At 37.6% G+C, this 24,153-nt stretch overlaps 1 protein-coding gene across 8 annotated transcripts in view; it reads right to left on the bottom strand.

Moving 5' to 3' along the window:
* JAK2 (Janus kinase 2) overlaps nt 1-24,153 on the bottom strand; it is an 86,640-nt gene that overhangs the window by 11,385 nt on the left and 51,102 nt on the right. For all 8 annotated transcript variants that reach the window (XM_064735337.1, XM_064735344.1, XM_064735341.1 and 5 more), the window contains 16 exons: nt 23,606-23,725; nt 21,092-21,249; nt 20,268-20,379; nt 18,423-18,609; nt 16,193-16,320; nt 15,548-15,682; nt 14,090-14,177; nt 12,708-12,835; nt 11,810-11,948; nt 10,386-10,537; nt 9,225-9,375; nt 8,826-8,962; nt 7,457-7,646; nt 6,824-6,948; nt 1,305-1,477; nt 288-405 (listed from right to left, as the gene is read on the bottom strand). In XM_064735337.1, the coding sequence (XP_064591407.1) occupies nt 288-405; nt 1,305-1,477; nt 6,824-6,948; nt 7,457-7,646; nt 8,826-8,962; nt 9,225-9,375; nt 10,386-10,537; nt 11,810-11,948; nt 12,708-12,835; nt 14,090-14,177; nt 15,548-15,682; nt 16,193-16,320; nt 18,423-18,609; nt 20,268-20,379; nt 21,092-21,249; nt 23,606-23,725 (2,241 nt within the window). The remainder of the gene's footprint in view (nt 1-287; nt 406-1,304; nt 1,478-6,823; nt 6,949-7,456; nt 7,647-8,825; nt 8,963-9,224; nt 9,376-10,385; nt 10,538-11,809; nt 11,949-12,707; nt 12,836-14,089; nt 14,178-15,547; nt 15,683-16,192; nt 16,321-18,422; nt 18,610-20,267; nt 20,380-21,091; nt 21,250-23,605; nt 23,726-24,153) is intronic.

Genomic DNA, 24,153 nt, shown 5'->3' with positions numbered 1-24,153 from the left:
CAAAGGATCAGAAAGAACAACCTATAACAAGAGATTTTAAAATATTTTTCAAACAGAAGTTACAGAATGACTAAGATATGCACAGACTATGAAGTAATTTTCAGATCTTCTTTCTTTCTTATGGCTTGATACCAGTTACCTTTTAGTTACTGCTTCAGACTGGATGCTGTCTCAAACACTAAGGTATCTCCAGAAAAGGATCAGTAAACATTAACCTATTGAGGCACATGACAGTCTAGGAAATTTAAATAAACAAATTCTCTGAGATTTATTAACTATATACTTACAGCTGGTGGGCTTTTGCTTTTGTCAATATAGGTGAAGAGTTCATACAAGACCACACCAAAGCTCCACACATCTGAGGCCACAGAAAATTTGCTTTCTGTCAGAGATTCTGGAGCATACCTGCAACACACAGTACAAGGAAAATTGCTCTCTGCAACACGTGCCATTTTGATTTTGAAAACATGTGTTTTAGTAAGACAGATTTCTTTTTCATGAGTAAGTGTTCTTTATTCATTGATATTAGTATGTTCTTATTTCCTTTTTGTACCTTCAATTACTAACTACTCCTTTAATAATAGTTAATTGGTTTTGAAAACCAAATCCACCTTAAACAAACACAGTTGGTGATAACTATAACCAAGTTTGATTTTTTTTCCAACAAGGTTGTAGATATATTTCTTATTTGTAGTGCAAGTAGATAGGAATTTGATGTGATTAGACCTGCAAAGAAAGACAATTACAGCCTTCCATCGCTTTCAGTGAACTGTGTTGCAGATACTTTTGGAACTAAACTGTACTTCTCCAATAACACCTACTAAGATGCCATTTTGTATAATTTATTCTTTAGGTAAACAGTGCCTGAGTCAGAATTAAAATACAGACTAAAACTGCATGTATGGAATGCCATTTTCTCTTGGGGTGTATCCAACTGATCTCAGCTGGAAGACATGAATGACCAGTTTCTAAGGAAGTAGAATACCTAAAAACTTGAAAGAATCTAGGAAAATGGGCCATTTTAGACTACCTTTATATCTGAATATGTTTTCTGTTGGATGCTATTTTCTTTAAATATGTATTTTTTTGATTTTTATTTTGGGTGTTTTCCTGGGTTTTTAAAAAATATGTTGAAAAGTTCTAGATGCCACTCTGTGAAGTGAAATATCATGCAAGTGACTTTCACAATGCTGGAAAACTGACGCGGAGCTTGCAAGTAAGAATTCCACAACATGCAAAATGAATTGGCTGAAGGGTAAAAACTGAAAACATGCCATGATTTCACATACCAAAAGAAGACTTACCAAAATATAGGACTTTCACCAGGTTCTTTCACTTTGTAGTATTCTTTGTCTTGTGGCAAAACTTTTGTCAATCCAAAATCTCCAATTTTAACTCTGTTCTCATTCTCCACCAAGATATTTCTTGTTGCTAAATCTCGGTGAACATATCTTTTTGTTCCTAGATACTCCATGCCCTAGGTGTAGAGGTTACAAACAGAACAGGAAAAGAGTTATTTTTACCACTACATAGGTGCACTTTCCCTAAGGGGATGAATTAACCTCAAAGTTAAAACTAAAACCAGGTTTGTCTTCTCCGAGTCCAAGCTCAGTGAATTCCATTTAACAGGAGGGAGACAGATAACCACCTGTCAGAGCCAAGTACTTTTTTGATTATGTAGCTGGATAAATGCTACTGCTCCTTTCTGTGCCCAAAGGCAGTTGGCTGGTGATATGTAGAAGGAAAAAATTTGGGCTAAGCTAGACAATCCAAAGCACATGAGAAGATTGTCCAACATATCCATTTCATTTAGCTTTTTTCTTCATTTTCTGTATCTGCTTTCCTGAATGCTTCCATGAAATTTTGTATTATGATTCCTTGAATTTGACTACTATTCACTGTATTCCCAACAGTGTGCTTTGTATCTCTTTCGTATGGACAATTATTCACCAGTACAGTTCTGCTTGTTGTTACATTCCCAGAGATTGCTGTAACAAAGCATTGGTCTGAAGGCATGTTGTCTTTTGCGGCTGATGATCCCTTCTTACCAATGCACTTAGTTACTTTCACTAACAGTGAAATTTGGAAAAAGCCAGCGTGTGTAGTGGCATTACTAAAACAAGAAGGTCTTGCTAAGACAGCAATAAATGGAGGACTGAAAGTGATGCTGCACAATGTCAAGAAATACCCAATTCATACATGAAAGTAATCACCAAGCAAGTTGTCAGTTTCATAGTTTTGTAAGAAAGCATATCACCCTTTCAACGCAGTGGAAAAGTTAAATTACACAAATAGCATTGGTGATCTCAAAAGTTCTGAAAAGCAATGTTGTTACTAGTCATGCCATTTTTTCTTAATGTCAGAAACCTCAGAGTTTGGCTACAAAGTACAGTCTTTCTCTCAGATTCTAGTACCTCCCAGTACCACTGGGTGGCATTGCTGTTCTCTCACAGCTCGTTACAAAACTGTTCAAAAATGCCCTATTCCTCATTGCCAGCTTGTTCACTGCCATAAATACCAAACCTTAATTCAAAGTGAGGGCTCTATCTTACTGGTACAACTAGCCTATGAAAATACTACAGCTTTTTCTTACTACAATGTACTATTCTGAAAACAGCCCTGAAGTTTGATGACACTAACTTTTCTGTTAGCCTGGAAAACACATAAGGCAGATCTTTAACTGAAGTCATGCAAATTCTAAGTGGATATCACAATCCTGTGGCTCTAGTCTAACAACAGAGTTTAAATGTGATTTAAAATGTTTCTGTCTTTAAAACTGGTTCACCAGCAAGGACACCTGAAACACATCAAACATTAAGGGAAGGAAAACCCTCTCCCAGTGTAGTAGCAAGGAACCAAAACACAATAAACAACCAAACACATTCATTTTAACCCTCAGGTAAATGGGTGTGCCTTCATTTCTCTCATACACTTAAGAGGAAAACAGCAAGGCAGAGGTTGAAAGGTTTTTGATGAAAACCCCCCAAGATTACAGACTGACAGAAATGCACAGCAGAAAGATGAGATGTGAGACGCTGAAAGAGCAAACATTGCAAGAAAAGCAAAACCGGCTGAAAAGCATAACACGATCAGTTAAACAAAGAAAAACCATTCAGATTCCATTTTCACAATATCAGGTACTCACTAATTATGTTGTTTTGGAGAAACAGAATGCCACAGATTAGAGAAATCTTAAAGCAATTGATATAACCTCTACTTTGCAGATTGTACAGCAAAAATACTCCAAAGCAAGGCACATACACTGTAACTCTTAGATTTTACTTTTCTTAGAAGTGAAAATGTTTCTTTATTAAGAGCAAGCTCTATTCTATACAGATTTCCTACATTTTCATACATTGTTCCCATGTAATTATCAAAGCTGTATGTTTTCCTGCTTTAGTATCTGCAGGATGCATATTTTATCTCCCTTTCTCTTGGCTGGTGCTTGGTACTTAGGAAGGAATAATCTCATCTGCTATTTCAATTTCTCACCATCCTGAAGACATGTAATATTTTCAAAGTTCTTTCATGTACGTGTATGTACACACACACTAAGGTCCTTTTTCTTTGTAGTTTCTGAATACAGTTCCTTTCCCAAAGATTTCTGCCACATTTGCACAGCCATCAAGGGTAAAAATCCACCTTCCAGTCCTCCCAATGGACACCTCAGACCAGGGTCCTGAGACATGTTGCCACTGTTATTTCATAAAGCTTTGAATGAAAGCCTGAGGACTTCTACATGCTTTGCAGCTTCTTATGAGAGTGCACAAGCCAGCACCTTGAGGTCGCAGCCTGTGAGGTCGCAGCAGGCTGAGATGGAGACAGAATATAACAGCTAACTGTCTGCAGCCTTTGTGTACTCAAAAATCCATGTTGCGTCTTACTTCCATGAAAGATTTGGTCACCACCCTCACAGGTGGTGCTGAGTTTTAAGATTATTCCAGGTCTCTGCTTGAACAAAGATTGTTTATAATGACTCACCAGCATAAAAACGTAATTTTGTTGCAGAAGTAATTGTAAGAAAATTTCTTAGGCCTGTTACCGGAGAATGACTTCTTGTTTTGGAGACACAGATCAGAGAGCTCTTCAGCCCTCTGAAGTGGGTGGTCACCTGTCCAATCCTTTCTCTCTCCAAAGACACTTGCCATAGACTTGCTAACTTTTTTTTGTTTTTCTACATTCTGCACTGCTTGCCCATGAATGAGCTTTTCCCAGAGACCACCCACATTGTTGTGCTTCAGTGAAGCACATGAATAGGTGAGATAAGCTGTTAAGGGTGCAGCATTCCTGATACATGCAAGAGGTTCAGCAGCTAAAAGGTTAGTCCAGTTTCAAGCAGGGAACCAGCAAGCTCTTTTCACCATGAGAAAGTTTGAATGTCAGGAGGTGGTCTTGGCTCTGGCAGAGATTCTCCCCTGATTGTCAGACCTTTTCTGTAGATATAGCAGAAGCTAAGTCTTAGGATCTTAAGGTGGCAGGGCACAATTACCAGACATAAGAATATTTTGGACAACATACTCTAATAAACACCCTCATCCATCATAGTGTGATGAGGAAGTTGACAGAAGATCTCGCCAAGCCACTCTCCATCATCTGTCATCACTGGGGATGTCCCAGATGACTGAAAGGCGGCCAGTGTGACACCCATCCACAAAAAGGGCCAGAAGAAGGATCTGGGAAACAAAAAGGGCCAAAAGACGGATCTGGGAAACTACAGGGCAGTCGTCAGCCTCAGCTCAGTGATTGGCAAGGTTATGGAACAGATCATCTTGAGTACCATCACACAGCACAGCACCTATGGGATGGCCAAGGGCTCAGACCAAGCCAGCATGGATTTAGGGGGGGCAGGTCCTGCCTGGCCAACCTGATCTCCTTTTATGATCAGGTGACCTGCCTGGTGGATGCAGGGAAGGCTGTGGATGTTGCCTACCTGGATTTCAGCAAGGCCTTTGGCACTGTCTCCCACAGCACACTCCTGGAAAAGCTGGCAGCCCACGGCTTGGACAGGAGCACTCTGTGCTGGGTTCAGAACTGGCTGGATGGCTGGGCCCAGAGGGTAGTGGTGAATGTGCCATATCCAGTGGGTGGCTGGTCACCAGTGCTGTCCCCCAGGGATTTGTGTTGGGCCCAGTCCTGTTTAATGCCTTGACTGATGATCTGGATGAGGGGATCGAATATAACCTCAGTAAATTCATGGACAACACCAGGTAGGGTGGAAGTATTGATCTGCTGGAGTGGGATCTGCAGCAGGACCTGGACAGGCTGGATCAAAGGGCTGAATCCAGCAGTATGAGGTTCAGCAAGACCAAGTGCCAGGCCTTGCACTTTGGCTACAACAGCCTCAGGCAGAGCTCCAGGCTGGGGACAGAGTGGCTGGCAGTGGTCAGGCAGAAAGGAATCTGAGGATACTGACTGACAGCAGCTGAGCATGAGCCTGCAGTGCCCAGGTGGCCAAGAAGGCCAATGGCTCCTGGCCTGTGCCAGCAATGGTGTGGCAGCAGGAGCAGGGCAGGGACTGACCCCCTGTACTCAGCACTGGTGAGGCCACCCCTCAAATCCCGTGTCCAGTTCTTGGGCCCTCAATTTAGGAAGGACATTGAGGTGCTGGAGCATGTCCAGAGAAGGGCAGTGAAGCTGGTGAAGGTTCTGGAGCACAAGTCCTGTGAGGAGCAGCTGAGGGAGCTGAGGTTGTTGAACAAAAGGAGGCTCAGTGGGGACTTCATCCCTCTCTGTAGCTCCCTACAAGGAGGCTGTAGCCAGATGAGGGTTAGGCTCTTTTCCCAGGCAAGAAGCAATAGGATCAGAGGACACAACTGCAGCAGGGGGGGATTTGGTTGGGCATTAAGAAGAAATAGTTTACAGAAAGGATAATTGGGAATTGGAATGGGCTGTGGGGGAGTTACTGTCCATGAAAGTGTTTAAGGAAAGACTGCATGGGGCACTCAGTGCCATGGCCTGAATGGCTGCGTTCATTCATAGGTTGGACTCAATGATCTCAAATGTCTTTTCCAGCCTAGTTGATTCTGTGATTATGTAATCCTATGTAACCTACTGCTTCCATGTCTTTGATACAGGTATTGATAAAAAAAATTTAAAAATATTTCTGGTACATGCCTTGAGGGGAATGTGGTTATATTTTTTGTCTCTCTCCCCCTCACTCCCATTTATTTTTCTCTTCTCAAATTTCTAAATATGCAATGAAATCTCAGGTGTCTCTAGTTTCTAATATCTAAAACATAATTACAGAATAAAAATAGGGAAGGTATAAGCCCTCTTTATAAGGAAAATGAGATCACAAGAAAGATCAGATGTTTGTACCACTTTTCAGGATTTTATGAATTAGGTTTGGTACCAAACAATTTATTACAGGTTTGGGTACTTATAAGGCCTCTAGTTCTGCATACAGAAGTCATGTATCTTTGCTCTTACAGTTTAAAGTAAATTGTTTAAACATACACATGTTGTTATGCTGTTTTTATAGCTGAATGTCAAATTTCTGAAAATTCCATTATAGAATGTTTTGCCTGAGTGAGTGTATTAGCTCCTACAATACTTTATGTCAGGTCACCTTAGGGAGAAAAGTGAATATATTCTGCCTCAGTCAGCAGATGGAGCAGTCTCAGCGTCCTGTATTAAGATACCCAGAAGTTTTTTCAGGTCTTGATTACATTGCTACTTTTTATGAGGGTTATGTGGTGCTAGCAGCCCAACCACATTATAGAAGATACACCAAAATAACCAGTTATTGTTGGTTTGAGACAAATGGGATGGAAAAAGGAGAAAGAACTTCACTGAAATATATATATAATTTGAAATGTCCTACCTTGCATATCTGAGATGCATACAGCAAAAGCTTCTTGTGGTCCAGCCTCTCCTTGTGTTTCTGCAGATAATCTCGTAAACTTCCATATGGTAAGTATTCCATAATTAATCTTAGATTCCTCCGTCCTTTTAGAGCAATAACAAAAAGTAAAAATGTAATTTTTTCTGTAATTTTCCAAAGACGAGTTTTTTAACAGAAGCGTTTTAATTCCTCTATCAGTAGCCATGATATAAAATGGGCTTAATACAAAAATATTAATTTATGATCTATACATCACTATGCAATGTTTCATATACTAATTACCTGCATTTCCTCAAAAAATGCCACTTATTGAAACTCAACAACAATGTGGATATGCTTGGAAAATTAATATATTACTAATCAACATCATCTCATCAATACTTCAGCTACTATTGCTAAGGCAAAGTAGAAGTCTGTATGTCTGTGTTGTCAAGATGAAACTCAGAATGGTAAGATCAGCTTGTTACCAATGTTATCATCTTTCAAAAAACTTCCTTTGTTTTGTACTCTCTCAGTCCTGGCAAATTTATAACAAATGAGTGACTGTCATAAACACTTACCTCTCTGAACTTCTCAGTATGTATATTTAGGTGTATTCAGTATAGGACATACCTGCACTGTAGCATACTCCTTTGTATTTAACGATGTTATCATGCTGCAGTGATTTAAGTATTTCAATTTCTCTTTCAAAATCCCGAAGATGCTCCTCTGTGCTATGTTGCAGCTTTTTCACAGCAACCACCTCCCCAGTATTATCCTGCAGCGGGTCATAGCGGCACATCTCAACACTGCCAAAATTTCCCTAGGTCACAAATGGAAACACTTGGGAATTAAAAACAAGTCCACATCATTCGCTCTTTGTGTTTCCTAGAGTACATGTTTGCTCATGTAGAGTGTAGTCTTTGTTCAGTGCTCACAGTACTAAGCATTAAGGTTATGTGATTAATTAATTAAGTGAAAGGCCACAAAACTTCCCTGAGAGGAAAAGTGCAGGACTGAGGGTAACAGTTGAAATATATTCCATGAAAGGAAGCAAACAGAACAAGAAATGAGGACAAGGAAAGAGGGTGATGTCCATCTATTTTCTCTCCTTTCGCAAATTTCCACTTCCACTGGACTAATACTTTTCCTGCACTTGCATAAATGCCTTTGTCTTGGTTCTTAATTCTGCTCTTTTTCATTTTGGTTCCTCTCCGATTTGTTTCAATGTTCAGGTTTTGTCTCTTTCTTCATTTATATTGTCTTTTGTCTTCCTTTATGCAGCCATCACCTACCACTCTGCTGTTCTCCCTATGCTATGCTATCACAGTGAACAACTATCTGCAAACAGAAGTACTTCTGCTACTTCATTTTCAGGCTGCTTCTGTACTTGAAGCCAAAAGAATACTGGTAAAAACCAAATAAAACAGCAAAGAACCATTCTAGAAAAATACTGCCAGCTGCACTTGGTCATCTGTCTAGGTCTGCTTTCACACAGCCAGGCTGCAATGACTTGCAAAACTAATAACCAGATGCTGATTTCTAAGACCAAAAGTTCAAGGCCTACATGTATCTTGAAGACATATATCTTCCTTTTGAATTTAGAGGCTGTATATTCAGATTTCTCAGAATATGCACGCAAAAAAACACTAATCCCACTAGTTCTGCACAAGAATGCTCCAGAGTGTTGTTAACTGAATATCTAGTGCATGTGTGTATCCATCTATCTAACCATCTATCATTTATGTCAGGCAGCTCTGCATTACTTAAAAGTACTTAGCCTTTTGGTGTGACTGGATTCATTGTGGAAGTTAGCTAATTTTCTTCTAAGAATACTTTGAAAGTGAAAAAAGAGCTAGAAGGAACTGCACATGTTGCTCAGATATGACTGAAATTATTAACTTTTAAAACAGAAAATTCACTGCAAATAATGGGGTCATCAAAGGTTAACTGAAAACCATAGTTATTTCCTAAACTATTACAGAACTTTGAAACATCTTACCTTGCCAAGTTGCTGTAAAAACTTAAGATGTCTTTCTTCAAATTGTGTTGGGTCCCGATCTTCAAAAGCGCCAGAAAATCCAAGTGCTCCAATTCTCATATTTGGCAACATATCACTTTCTGTCAATAGCTCATAATCTGAGAGGTAGAAGGAAGAAGGGAAGAAAGGGAACAGAAGGCACAGAGCAGTGAACAAGAAAAGGAAGAACCTTATTACTGTCATGGCTTGTTTGGCTTTTGTTAGGCACACTTCAAGCTCAGTAGCATATTGACAGCCACCTTTATTTCTATGCAATAATTTGCAGTCACATACAATGATGTATTGCAAAAAACATACTAAAAAGAAAGTGAACCAATAGGAAACAGGAGTCTTTTTGATCCTATTATATCGCAAACTCACCTGGAGTGAACAAACTGTTCAAATCACGTATAATTGCTCTAAAAGAAGGCCTGAAATCTGGCTCATAATCCATGCAGTTGTTTATGAGGTTTGCAAGTTCTGTCCAGTTGGGGGCAGGAAGCTGGTGCCTATCTTCATAAAACTGTAGTTTCTGGAATTAAACAGGTAAGTCATTTTGCATTTTACAACCATGAAGAGTTGCAGAAGCCTTAACATTCTCCTAAGAGTAGCCAAAAATTACAGCTCTAAACCTAGACTTGTTATCTCACCAAATGTCCATCCCACCAATTTTAATCTAAGGCAAGGCTAGTATAATTTATAGTGATCAGTTCAGAAATTTCCAGCCGATTACTGGTAGAAGATAAGATGATAGAGAAAGATGAGAAAAGTAGTGTCTCCTTTATTGGCACTTTCATAAATCCTCAGCTGGGTAGGTCCAGCAGAAAATTCTACCTACCTGTGAACTGGCTGCACTGACAGTTGTGAAAAGATTTGTAAGCATTATGGAAGAATGTGGGGCAACTTCTGAAATACTTAGATATCTTTAAGTTAGGTCTAGGTAAACCTTGGAGATTATTACAAGAGCTGATTAAAATACCTGAGAAATCAAATCAGGCTTTATGGGAAGGTTACAGTACCTTTACAAAAGTAATTCTACTAGTACATTTGTGGCATAGTGAAGTATTCTTTTTGGTTCCAACTAAAGAAGTAAATACATATGAATTAGTTTTTTAATGGAATATGTTTCTTCTCCATTTCCTGCCTATACCTGAGATAAAAGTTAAAATTACTCATTTAGCTAAAATAGTAGAATTGTTGCAACACACAAAGTAAGATGTCCAATTACAAGAATGCTAATTAAAATCCATGCACACTGTTATGAGTACTTTTCTGTTTAAGGTGATACACACTGCTGCAACAAAGCAACAAAAATACGAACTAGATAATACTGACAATTCTTTGTCCCCCTAAAAATCAAAATAAACAACATAAAAACAAACTTCAAATCATCTCTTCTGGTTATTACCTACAAGCAAATATGTCTTTTTCCTGCAGTGGTCATAGGCCACACCACTTTACATGCTGATATGGTTACAAAGCAGATGTTCTAAATTAGAAGTGTTCAAAGACTGCTATGACTGCAGACCCAGTAATACTTACTCTTGAAGAATCTAGTGCACTCAGGGGTTTGTCTCCTCCACTGCAGATTTCCCACAAAGTGGTACCAAAACTCCATTTGTCTGTAGCTAGGCTCAGTTGTTTGGGATTTTCAATACATTCAGGAGGAACCCAGGGTATTCTCTCAAGAAGAACTGTGCAATCACACAAAGGAAACTTGTTAAGATAAACAATAATACCATAAAATTCCCTAACATATTTGATTTGGCAAAAATTGCTTTAATACAGACAGGTATTTCATTGCAATGTATTAATAATATTTTTCCAAGTATTTGTTCCCACAAAGAAAATCAAATTATGGAATGTGGACAAAAATTAAAATAATGTTTGTGAATCAAAGAGGAGATCCATTCGTTTTATCGTAAAATAAGCCTAAAAGTATAAAATTGCCTTAATATAATTTCCATGTTATATTTTTTCTGTAATGTCTCTATTTCCACCATCTTACCAAGACTCAACAGCTATCACAAAGAACTAAGACATCAAAGAATAAAAAATACTTTGCTAGTGGTTGGCATATTATGGCACAGCAAAAGGCACCATGAAAAGGAATATTACACTATGTGATTTTTAAGCTATTGCTACTGACTCTAGTAACAAGTTAAAACATGGGATTGTACTGATTTGGATTAAGAGGTCCTTAAAATGAGATCTCATAAGAATAATGTAAGCTTCATATTAAAACATGAAGAATTTAAATAGTTTACTGGCAAATAATGACACTGCATTATGTATAAGTTGTTAGATCCATTACTTCTTTAGACATCAATAAAAAGTACCAAGTAAGAAGTGTTTTCATTAAAAAGAAAGACCATAAAAGGAATAGTAAGGTTACTTCCATTCCATTAGCATAACAACCTTGCACACATTTTCCATTTAGTTAATTTTGCTGTTTGTAAAGCATTGGAACAGTCTTAAGAGTAGATGATAACCCAGTATTTTTAACATCAAACGGCTCTAGGTAGTCACTAAGAAATGCACTGAAGATGATTTTTAACTGCCAGTCAGCATTTTCAAAAGTGCATTTGGCTTCAGTTCTGAAAGTTCTTGATCAATTACAAGACACTAAGTTCAGCAACTATCTGTAAATGTAAGAGACTATATTATATATTTACAATATAATGTAACAATGGTACTACCAATGAAAAAGGGTTGAAAATGAGAACAGCAGAGAAAAAAGCTCACACAATGGAGAACTGTGGCCTTATTTCCTGTAGCTGTTTGCTAATTTAAAAGGTACACTCAAAACTGCTTGGCTAAGACTGTAGCGATAATTATAAAATGACATACAGATCAAGGAACTTACTATGACAAAATTAGATTAGATGGTGGTCAAAAAAAACCCACCCTTAAACTTATTTTTCAAGTCAGAAGCATTGAACAAGAAAGTTGATGCAAAGACTTACTGTCTCTTGGCAAAACTGTAATACTGATGCCAGGATCACTTAGCTTTATAAATGGGAGGTTTCCAGACTTCCTGTCTTCCTCTCTGATAAGCAAGATATTTTTTGCACAGACATTCCCATGAACAAGGCCTTTGTCCTCCTATAAACAGAAATCCATCTTTTACAAACTGACAAAAAGTCTTAATGTTGAAGAGATATTTAAAAACAAATACTGTACAGCATGAGGGAAACATCAGCAATTAAAATAATGATCACAGATTAAGCTGATCAAACTCCAGGTACACCACAATTTCTCTCAAACTTACAGTTTTCAGCCAATTTTTGTTATTTGCCTAAAGTCTGAAACAATTTGACATTTTTGAACTCAGAAGAATGCTCATCTATCCATTTAACATAAGAATATTTAAATCCTGTTAAAGAAAAGACTTATCTAGTCACATATCCTGTCTTGAATAATGGCCTTTATATTTAACTGGAAGGACTGTAAGGTTGAGACCTAATGCCCAAGAAGAATGCAGTGGCAGAGTGAACAGTACAGTGTTTTCCCCTCCCAGTGGTTAAGTATTAATACTACCAGGAAATAGTTTATGTTCAACATCGTGAGCTGAGGTGGGAAGCCCAGAAAGGACTGATTTATGGGGATGGTGGGGGAAAGCATTACTGCAAATGTGTTTATATTTCATGCTAAAACAAAAAGCATTAAAAAAGAATGGACATTCAACCACACTTTGTTCAAGATACAAAGTCTGCCTCTGGATATCTACTAAATAGCTGGTATATAGCCAATCCATTATCAAAACCCTCCAGAGTTTTAAGAATTCAGGTAATAGCTCAGCCTTTCTACACATATTAGTCAGAATCACCTGAATTCTGCAATTAACAAAACTGAACCACTTACCAGAAAATGCATGGCTAATGCCAACTGTTTGGCTACTTCCAGCTTCCACAAAATATTGATAATATTTTTGTTCTTTTTCAAGTATGTGTCCAAGGATCCAAATTTTACATATTCTTGTACAAGGATGTCTGATTCATAATGATAAAAAGAGTAACAATTAAAATCAACAACAAATAATAAAATTTCAGGACAGATTAATGACTTTAGTAGTACTCTTCTTTTGATACCTTGTTGGTGATCTAACTACAAATTTCAAGTTCTGTGGTATCTGAGTACTGTCAAGAATACTCTATGCTCTTGCTTTTCAATTATAAACTTGATCTACCTGAAATTTTATGTATCATCCCTGTGTGTGGTAAAATGAATAAAATACAAAAAACCCCATGTAGTTGTCTTGGCCAAACATAATGCTGTGCCTTTTAAAGCATACTATGAGAGGTAATTTCTGATTACAGAGGTAAATTCTGATTACTGAATCCACCGTCTGTTTTGGAAATTCTTTCTCCCTAATGAAGGTAACCACCTATATAATATGCCCATACAATTATAAAATGCTTCCTTTCATACAAGTTTCTAATCACAGAAAAAAAAAAGGGTTTTGAGCAAACTGACATCTCAGCCGAAAGACTGAATGAAGAAGAAAAAATGTCAAAGTGAGATCCAACAGTCATATTTGAAGTCACATTAGCATATGGCAACCATCCAAACTTAACATCTTATTTCAAGATGGTACAAGTGTATTTCAGGTATTCTTAAAAAAATCTTACTGATACACAGTCACAAAGCTGTAAGCTAAACTGGAAAGACATTAAACTTTTGCAGACAACGCAAACATTTTATTGCTGCTACAATTTTGTAGTATGTTTGCTGAATTACCAGGACCTCATATTTTTCAGAACGGGATCTCTAAACCAAACTTCCCAAAGTTATATTTGTTTTCATAAAGTCAGCACAGGTGGAAAAGAGTGGCAATGTCTGTTTCTGATCACAATAAATGAAGATTTTTCTGGGTTGCACAGTACCTCCCTTTCTAGCTAACCACAGCTGATGCAATGTAAGGATGCAATTTTTCTGGCACTTCAAAAGCTCATTCCAGAGGCACAGCAAAACTCATCTCAGACAGAACAGACATGACTGAGTCATCTACAGAGGTTACTATTCACACTGACTGTACTTTAAACAATTTTCCCTTTTCTTTTTTTTTTAACTAGCTCTCAGATACCAAGGCTAATACTGCAGCAGCATGAACATGTATTAGCTGTCCAGCTGGTGTTGAACTTCTGCTGTTTTGTTTGGTTTTTCTCTGGTTTTATCCAAAACCAATGTCAAACTCTAGTAGAGACTTATAAAAATTGGTAAAAAAAGAATTAATTTCTACTCACTCTCTTCTCCACAAACACAGACTCCATAATTTAGCACCAAGTGTTTGTAAGAAAGCTGGCTCATCATACTTGCTGCTTCAAAAAAGGACTTTTTGGAAGGAGAGGGAGAGATTGAGAAAGAAAATACATCAGTAAAAACAAAGCCCCAAAGTTCTAATAAATTTACTAAAACAATTTTTTCAAAACATTTCAACTATCTCTTTGCAAAGACCCTATGTAACATATTTTATATTGTTGTTGGTTTGTGTTTGGCAACTGTTTCTTGTTTGGTTGGTTTTTGCTTCAGTGTTTTTGTCATGGAGGTTTTTTCCTAATATTCTTTTTCTAAATAACTGGTGCTACACATTTCAGATAGGTTAAAAGCCTCTTTTTCTCTGCCGGCAAGTGTATCTCAACATTTTTTAAATAATCTTTTTTTTTTTTTCAGCGTCAATTACCTAGGTAAATTGAAGGCAAATTTATCATACACTATTCACTTTCTAATTTATTCTGTGATATGCACTGTTCAGTTTCCAATTTATTTCTTTGTAGCACATTATTAAGTTAAAACACAAAAATTATTATGTAATTCATCCACTACAGCAAGACCTTCTCCAACTTTTTCAGGAGAGTTTCAAATACTTTTAATGCTTTCTTTATTTTTTTTATTCTGTTCAGTGGCATCTCCACCTACACTTGCTTGTGTACTGGTTACTCACCCAACAAATGAAGTGAAAATGAGAACATTTTCCTTCAAGTGACTATATGTTTATTTATATCCTCTGAACTTTTAGTAACTGATTCATACTTTAAAATATAAATTTATTACCTATGTTATCAAAAGCAGTTTTATAAAGTTACATTACTATAATAAACATTACTACATCTTGTTAAATTCAGTTCTCACAAACAGAGCCTTGGGCTTGATTACACTACCAGTTCATTAGTTTGCACACAAAAGCATTTCAGGTCTGCTAAAAGCACCACTCAAAAAGTGAGAGGGCTCAGTAATTATGGGTGAATCCCTGTATGCCAAGTTTTTCTCATGCATAAATACTTCTGATTACTTGATTTTATTGGAAATCTGAAGACACTCGATCCAGAGGAAGCTTTTTCCAATTAAATGGTCCCTTGTCTGTAAACAATGAATTTACTGGTTAAGACTATCCTGTGGCCATATCACACCTCCTCTGGTACTTTAATTGTATAAATTACTTGTTCTTCAGATCTCAGTGGGTAGCTCTGAATTCTCTCACAGGTGGTGGGAACAGGGGAAATAAAGTACATAGGTGTACTTCCCAAAGCCAGTCTCAAATCCATATTCCCAGTGCCACAAGTCTAAGCATGAGCTTGGTTCAACAAACAACTCTACCACACAAATACTCATTTATGAAGTAAATGGGTAATGCTTATGAAAAGAAGACTAATGCTCAGCATAGCATGGACAAATGTTATATAGCAGTCAACAATCACACCAACCTCAGAGTAGTTTCTGTGCACTTTATCCAGCACCTTTAAAAGAACTTCAGTTTGATGGAGCTGGCCATAGTCTCCCACTTCTTTCCTTACACCTTTGAAAATCTTAGTAAATGTGCCCTGTCCAAGACTCTCCTCCTAAAAGGAAGGAAGGATACAGACAGAATAAAATCCAAAATATCTGCCTGTTTTAAAAGACATCTTTAGAACCCCACCCTGTATAAGCATATGCAAGTCTTTAGAGGTGTGCTGGCTGTAGAGTCCAGCTGAGAAGGAAAGGGAGCAACTATATCAGAAACATCTTAAATTTTTGCTTGTTTTTTATTGACTACTCAAGGATCTCAGAAAACAACTTGCTGCAAGAACCAGAGAGGAAGCAATTCCATTATTTAACGGAATGCTATGTATTTAGACATCTCTAGAACCAAGTAACTGTTATTGCAGTCCAAACAATGCTTCTTAATTATAAAAAAATACTTATTTGCATTACTGAAAAATAAAAAAAATTATTTTCCACAACTCTAAGGAAAGATTACAGCAAAATCTCCCAGCTCAGGTAAGATTCTTTTAAACACATGCCTAGGTTTTTAAAACTCGGTGCATATTAAACCCAAAATCTGCAGTAGAAAAAGCAACAAACTGACTTACGAATATCAAGTCCTCATTACGGATTTTGTGAAAAACCATCTGATTGACATTATTGTGTCTCTGTAGCATAGGTGATGAAGGTACATCAGAAACGCTATTGCTTCTGAAGACTAGGAGATTTGATTTATCTGGGAGAAGAAAGAGGGAAAGGAAAACGAAAGTAAATTTGTAAAATATAAAACTAAACCAATAGTGTTTCAGAAGAGTTGGTAATGAGGGGCTCCTGATTCAACACAAACAAAATAGCACATTGAGATCAGTGTAATTTAAAAGACACAGAGCATTAAACTGAAATCAAAGTCTGATATTTTCTAATCAGCAAAATCATCTAGGTTCACTCATGAGTTTTATGTTTCTTTTGACAAACATAATGAAAATATTCCTAGCTCCTTTCATATTTTAACTGCTGCATTATTTGTAATAACAATTGGGGATGGAAAAGGGGATGTAAATTACCTTCTTTTATAATACAAAGTCGAGCAAGTCTTATACTAAAACTAAATCTGAAAAGTATGTCTTTGTGGGTATCTGCTTATATCCATGATTATATTTATTCAATAATTTATCATTCTGATGCATATACATTTTTTATTTTAATGGAATAATGTTAAAAATTTATTCTCTATAATGTGCATACATATTTACTTGATACATAATTTCTAAGGTTTTGAATCCATTGGCTACTTTCAATCAAATTTGAGAGAAGTAAAAGTTGTATCATATAGTCTGTTCTGGCAAGTTTGTCTTTAAAAAAGAACTTTGATAAAGACAAAGACAATATTAAACTGCATGTAGTACTACTTAGAAGGGCAGATATTTAAAGATTTCATAAAGGAGAAAGATATGACTATCAAAGACAGGGGAAAAAAAAAATGCAAATGCAAGAAAAATCCCCTCCTCAGGCAGAAGCCCTATTCCATGTGTAATTTTTAAGTATTAAAAAGGAGCTGAAACCACACTGCAGACTTGACATAGCTCAGCTAAGATCAACAATGACAGAAATTCACTGACATTGTTGGTTCCATTGCCTTTGGAAGTATTCTCAGTGATAAATAATTCATTTAGTAGCTCCTTCCTTCTCAAGACATGAAAATACTTGATGTAAGAAGAAATGCTGCTGCACACAATCCACTGCAATTAAGAAACCAGTTTTGCTTCTAATCACAAAACTGGTTACCATGATTACTTCTGGAAGACTATCTTACACCAAAATTCTGCAGACACCACGACTGCAAACTATGAGTAAGAAGATGAATAAATAGATCAGTGAAATAAAAAAAAAAAAAAACCCACACAAATGTATCACAGTATCACAAAATATTTTGAGTTGGAGGGAACCACAAGGATTATCAAGTCCAGCTCCTGGCCCTGCACAGGACCATCCCCAAAAGTCACACCATGTGCCTGAGAGCATTGTCCAAACACTTCTTGAGCTCTGTCAGGCTGGTGCTGTGGCCGCTTCCCTGGGGAGCTGTTCCAGTGCCCAAACACCCTCTGGGTGAAAAAGCTTTTTCTAACACCCAACCTAAACCTCCCCAACACAGATTCAGGCCATTCCCTCGGGTCCTGTCACTGTCACCCCAGAGAAGAGATCAGTGTCTGTCCCTCCTCTTCCCCTCATGAGGAAGCTGTAACTGCAGTGAGGCGTCTCCTCATTCCCCTCTTCTCCAGGCTGAACAGAAAACCTGACTTCAGCCACTCCTCATACAGCTTCCCCTCCTTTGGACACTCTCCAGTAGCTTTATATCTCTCTTATTGTGGCACCCAGAGCTGCCCCAGCACCGGAGGTGAGGCTGCCCCAGCGCAGAGCAGAGCAGGACAATCCCCTCCCTTGCCTGGCTGGCCTTGCTGTCCCTGATGCCCTCAGGCCATGCCTGGCCCTCCTGGCTGCCAGGGCACTGCTGACCCATGTTCAGCTTGCCACAGACCAGAGCTCCAGATCCCTTTCCAAGGCACTGCTCTCCAGCAACTCATTCCCCAGTCTGTACATGTAGGGTTGCCCCATCCCAGCTGCAGGATCTGACATTTTCCTTCATATGAAACTTCGTATGGCAGGTGATTGCTCCATTCTCTGATGTCTCTTTAAAGGGCTTCCCTGCCTTCAAGGGTACCAATAGTTCCTCCCAGTTTTGTATCATGCATCTACCTGAGAGCCATTTAGTATTAACTTATTTTTTAAGTCTTTAATCTAGAAAATAGAAAACTTTCTGCTTAGAAATCTCTCTCTTACCTTTTGGTTTTGGAGGACAGCATTTGATGAACTGGAAAATTATGCTGTCTGAACGGACAGTTTCTGTCTGGTAACAGGTCAAGAGATCCTTAAGATTACTAAAACTTCTCTTGGTTCCACTAAGATTATATTCTCCGTTCTCATTCTTCGTAATTAAGCAGTGCTTATAATCTGTAGTACTGTCACGCTGCAGAAAATTTTTCCATTATAAATGAAATTGATTAATATTTAATATTTGAAAGCTTATCTAAATGTATAGCACTCTACTAATTAGAGAAAGGATGCTTCAGTAAAATATGATCATAATTTGTTATTTTGTTCTCACTATGTAATACTGATTCTGAGAAAACATGACTCTACTCCCATCACTGGAACTACCATGTTGATGCTAAAGAAAAACAAATGTTAATGAAATCTGAAAAGATGGAGCTGAGAAAACAGATAATGGATCCTAGGAAAAATCCTTCAGAGCTATTAAGGAAAGCTCATTCACCCTGACATGGGGTTACATCAAAGCAAAATTTTGCTGGAAGCAATAGCCCTAATGCTTATGCTCCATGTTTGTTTGGCAGATTTGGAGGTCTCAGCTGTAATTCTGCTTCTGTGTCATCTCCAGCACAGTTCTAAGAAATTACTTCCTAATATGTGTTTTTAATATGTATTGAATTATTTTCACAAAGACTCTTGACAATATACCATTAAACATTTTTAAGCAAGATGAACTCTTAATAGTGCTTTTGTGATGCTGTATCTCAATCCTGCAACAAATGTTTCAACAAATTCTGAATATAAAAATCTTCCAATGACTTGCTCAAGTCTCAGAAAAAGAAAAAAAATTTGCGGTAAAGTCACTTAAAGGCAATGGTAGGTAGTCTTCTCTCACAAGCTTGACTCTCAACTTTGCCTCTCTAAGCTAGTTCAGGAACTGATTTCTTTGTCTACAAAATTCCCTACCAAACATACCTCACTGATTGGACACTATATTTCTCCATTCACACATCAGCATTACTTGGTCATTTTCAGAAATGTACCTATCTCTGACAGTATTAGCAAACTTGCTAGCTCGCTGTATACCAGCAGGAAAATTCTAGTATTACCTTTCCTAGCTAAAAACACAAAGGGAGCTCTGCTAATGTAATTAAGGATAAATCCATTCTTGAAAAATGATCATGAAATCATTTAACAGCAATAATAAAGCATTATGTCATCACTAGCTGCAATGCCAGAGAGAACAGGTACATCTGGTTCTCTAAGTACCCATATGCATTTCCAGGGTGGTTTTCTCTCTAGCTAACAACAGAAATACCCAGGAGATTTGTGCAGATGTAACAGCTGCCGAATAATATGGTAGTATTGGGGATGAGGACAAGACCCAAACCCAGAAGAACCTGTGAAGGAGGCACTCTCAGATTGTCAAAGGCTGCATACCCAATCTAATGGAGCCCCACTTGTGGCCGGGGGGGGGGGGAGGAGGTATGTGGAAAACCCAGGGAAAAACTCAAGTAAAAATCCCCAAATGTTAAAAAAATAGAAAACCCATCAGATTGCTCCAGCTCCATCTCCCAAATATTTATCCCAACATCACAGTCCCAAGATCCATGTCATTATCTTCAGAACTCTTAGGCTCTCTTCCCTTGGTCTCCAAGGCATGTGCATCAGCAATTCTGTATCAACTCTGACGTTTCTCACAAGACCCTGAAAATTGCCCTGTCTGACAAAAGTAGCCATAGAATATACATACCAGACAAACATTCTGGCGGAAAATTCAGAATCATTTACTGAACATCTCAGGCTCATTGTTATATCACAACAAAAATTAAATAGGCATTAAGACAGAATACAAACCTCTATAGCAAAGGTAAGGAAGTATTTCTTAAAATCTTTAGGACTGCAGCGAAGGACATAGAAACCAGTCTGATTACCCGCCTTCTTCAGTTTACTGATAGCAAAGTCCATGCTGCAGTAAAAAGAAAATGTTTAATGCTGCATAATTGCAAAATGCATAAATGTAAGATGTTGAGTAATGAGCAATATTAACAAATATCTAATAGAACAATAAGTAAAGCTTTCAATTTTGTACAGCTTTCTTTAAGATAATCTCTCTGCCCTTTATTTTTCAATATATAGGGTGATTGCTTATGTAGAGAGCAGCATATTGAATTTTTTTTTATACTAAACCATCACAATTATTTATCCAATAAGAAATGTTAAGGGCTAAAAAAATATATTCCCCACAGCTTATGATATGATTTTCAACATGCATTATGAAAGAAGCTATAATAAAATTACCTAACAAATAAGCTTAAATTAGCAAAACATTTGTGTGGCTGAAAAAGATGGGTTTAACCAGGAAAATGGCTAACAAGAAAAAAGAGCTGAAATAAAACAACATTCATTATTATTATAAGAACTAATTTCCTCTTAAACAAGTCTTGCTAACTCACTATTTCTATCCCTATCAAGGAATTATCTTTCCACTTAATTTTTATAACATGTCACAAAGGCACTGTATTTTACAAGTGAAAAATAAGATGAAAAATATAAGGCATTTTACGTTACATAAAAGCAATTAAAAACATTTTAAGATGCCTACCACAGCTCACAGACAACTAAAGCTCATCTTCCAAAAAAATATTGAATTATCATATTACTAAAAAAAAAATACTTACAAAATTGGCCCATGACAGTTGCTTTGGATATTTTCAAGGACTGATGGTGGAGCTACTTCTTTACAGAGATAATGATGGGCATCTGCTGTTAATCTGTAATATCCATCAATTAATGATACAAAGGAGAGAGCTTCTCTTAATGACTGAAATTCAGCCTCCTGTTCAATTGCCAGAAAACAATGTGGGGGTAGAGAGGGAGAGAGAATTTCAATTTTTAATAGGCAACAAAAAATTCCTGAATATGCTAATGCTATAAAAGATATGCATACTTATGCACATTAAAGACATTAATAAAAGCAGTTTTTAACTGATGTTTGTACCTTCTACCTTATTGTTATGATTCAAAACTTGATAGCAACCTTCAGTGTTCAATATCAAATCCAAACCAAAGAAAACAGAGAAGTTGTGGATGCCTTATCCCTGGAACAGGCTTTTGAGCAATCTGCTCTAATGAACCATGTCCCAGCCCATGGCAGGGGCATTGGAACCAGCTGATCTTTAAAGTCCCTCCCAACTCCAACCATTCCACGATTCTATGAAATCTGCCTTAAAAAAAACAAAAACCCTTAGTCTGAATAGATGAAACAGCAGAGTAATGCCAATATGAAAGCATGTGAAAGGGAAAAACAAGTAGATACAAGTCAGCATGCAGATACCTACTGCACTGCCAATACAGTCTGGTTCATTTCCCTAAAGGAAAGCCTTCACTTATCAAAGATTTATATGTCTGCCTTCAAGCAGAAAAGAAAAATCTCCAGGAAAGTACCTGCCTGAAAACTTAACTACTAGTCAGCAAAAACTGGCATCCTCAGGTGGATCATAGACAGAAGATGACATTTTACTACTATGAAGACTGCTACACTGGAGAGGAACAGGGAGAAAAATGGTGTGGTCAAAGGAAAATGGGTGTGAAAAAAGGTCTTATGCACAGTATGATTAACAGATAAAAGCAGGGAAAAAATTACATTAATCTGCAGCAAAATATTAATTGCTGCAAATAAAACAAAAACAGAGAAGCATTTTCTGAGCCACCCTAGGTTTCATTCAGTAGCGTAACCCAAGAGAACAGGCTTTAGTATGTCTTGGCCTGTGACACCAGAGACATACTTAGCTGAGCACATTTGGCAAGTTCTTTGCTAGAGAGCAATAAGAAGAGGTGTTTTTGAGTAAGTGTTAAGAATTTAGTGTCTTCAAACTCCTTTTTAAGAGGACCAGGACCAGGACACAACTGCAGACCATGGCGCAGACCATGGTGAAGCAGCTGTGCCTCTGCAGCCCATGGAAGTTCATAGTACAGCAGAGATCCCCCTGCAGCCCATGAAGAACCTCATGTCACAGAAGCAGGATATGCCTCAAGGAGGTTGTGACCCCATGGGAAGCCTACAGGGAAACACAGATGTTGGCAGGATTTGTGGCCCCATGAGCCACTATGGAGCTGTGGAGAAGCCTGTTCCTGGAGAACTGCACTTTGTGGCAGTGACCAGCACTGGAGCAGTTCATGAAGAACTGCATGCTGTGGAAACAATATGCATGGGAGAAGTTCATGAAGGACTCTCCACCACTGGAGGGATCCCTTGCTGGAGCAGGGGATGAGTTGAGGAAGACTGAGAGGCACAGACAACATGCAATGAACTGACCACACCTGCCATTCTCAATGCTCTACACTGCTGACGGGAAGGATGTAGAGAATAAGGAATAAAGTTGGCCCATAAAGAAGGGAGGGGTGGTGGGAAAATATTTTTAGGATTTTTTATTCTTATTACCCTTCTCTGAAACAAATTCAAATAATTTCCCCAAGTCAATTCTGTTTTGTCCATGATGGTTAATACGTCAGCAATATCTATCCTTATCTTGACCCACAAGCCTTTCATTGCATTTTCTCTCCTCTGTTCAAGCTGAAGAGGGGAGTGATTAGAGCAGATTTGGTGGGCACCTGGTGCCCAGCCAGGATCAGTCCACCCCACAATTCTGTGATAGTTATACCTGCTAGAAAGCCTAACTCAAATGCAAGGTTGTAGTTCAAGTAAAAAGCTTTTTATATTTGGGCATAAAACACTTTCTTAAGACCTTCTTCAAAGAATTGTACACAGTAAAAGCAGTAACATTAATTTTGTCCTGATACTTATTTTGTATCATCTCTCTTCAGAACATTTTGAAGCCTTTTTGAATGTGTTGGTCTCTAGCAGACAGCTTATCAGGATACCATGGAAACAGCACACTTGAGAAATGAAACCATGGACTCAGGTTTAAGACTAATAAACAAAAGAACCAATCTGTGTACCAGAAATTTTCCTCAGATATAAACATCTATTTCTATTTCATTTCAAGCACGCAGCTTTGAATGCAGGAAACCTTTAGTGTTCTGATAACACCCCTTACACTGCTGATAGTGTTTAGTTTTATCTCATGCTTAATTAACATAGTCATGGATTATATAATACTATGCATACAATAATCACACAGCTTGCTCAAAGCAGTGTCTGTTAGAAAGAACAGCAACCAAAGTAAACAGACCAGATTCTTGCTGTCTTGTTTGTGAATGGTGACAATTCTTCTCTCACCGGAGCCTTCTTGGCTCGCTTGTTTAATGCTGACATCAATTATATCAGGAAAATCACAGTATGTTTGTAAATCCTGCAACAAATACCATACAATTTCAGTAATAACATAAACGGCAATTAAAAATTCTCACCTATTTGCAGCATTGGAACTTCTACAACTCTGAGCTTGTAAGCTAACAACAAAGAGGATTATAAAACCTTAAACATGCCATTACAAGCAAATAAAGCATTTTTTTCCTTTATGGAATCATCACTAGGAACATAAATTGAAGAACAGACAGAGATTCAGGAACCATGAACAGAAATATCCGCATATGGGCTTGCGTTTTTATCATTGGAGATATTTCTTCACTCTGCAGTATTTTATGAACAGTGGAACATTTACATTACTTGATTACTTTTGTGAGAAGGTTTCTTTTTTTTTTTTGAGCTTATTATTGGTATCCTGATTAAACAGGTTTAGAAAGCCCGTTAACAATACAAAACATCATAACTGCATTC

Source organism: Zonotrichia leucophrys, chromosome Z (assembly GCF_028769735.1).
Source record: "Zonotrichia leucophrys gambelii isolate GWCS_2022_RI chromosome Z, RI_Zleu_2.0, whole genome shotgun sequence".
NCBI lineage: Eukaryota > Metazoa > Chordata > Aves > Passeriformes > Passerellidae > Zonotrichia > Zonotrichia leucophrys.
The sequence above is the reverse complement of the archived record's forward strand: the minus strand, read 5'-3'. Positions and strand labels throughout refer to the sequence as shown.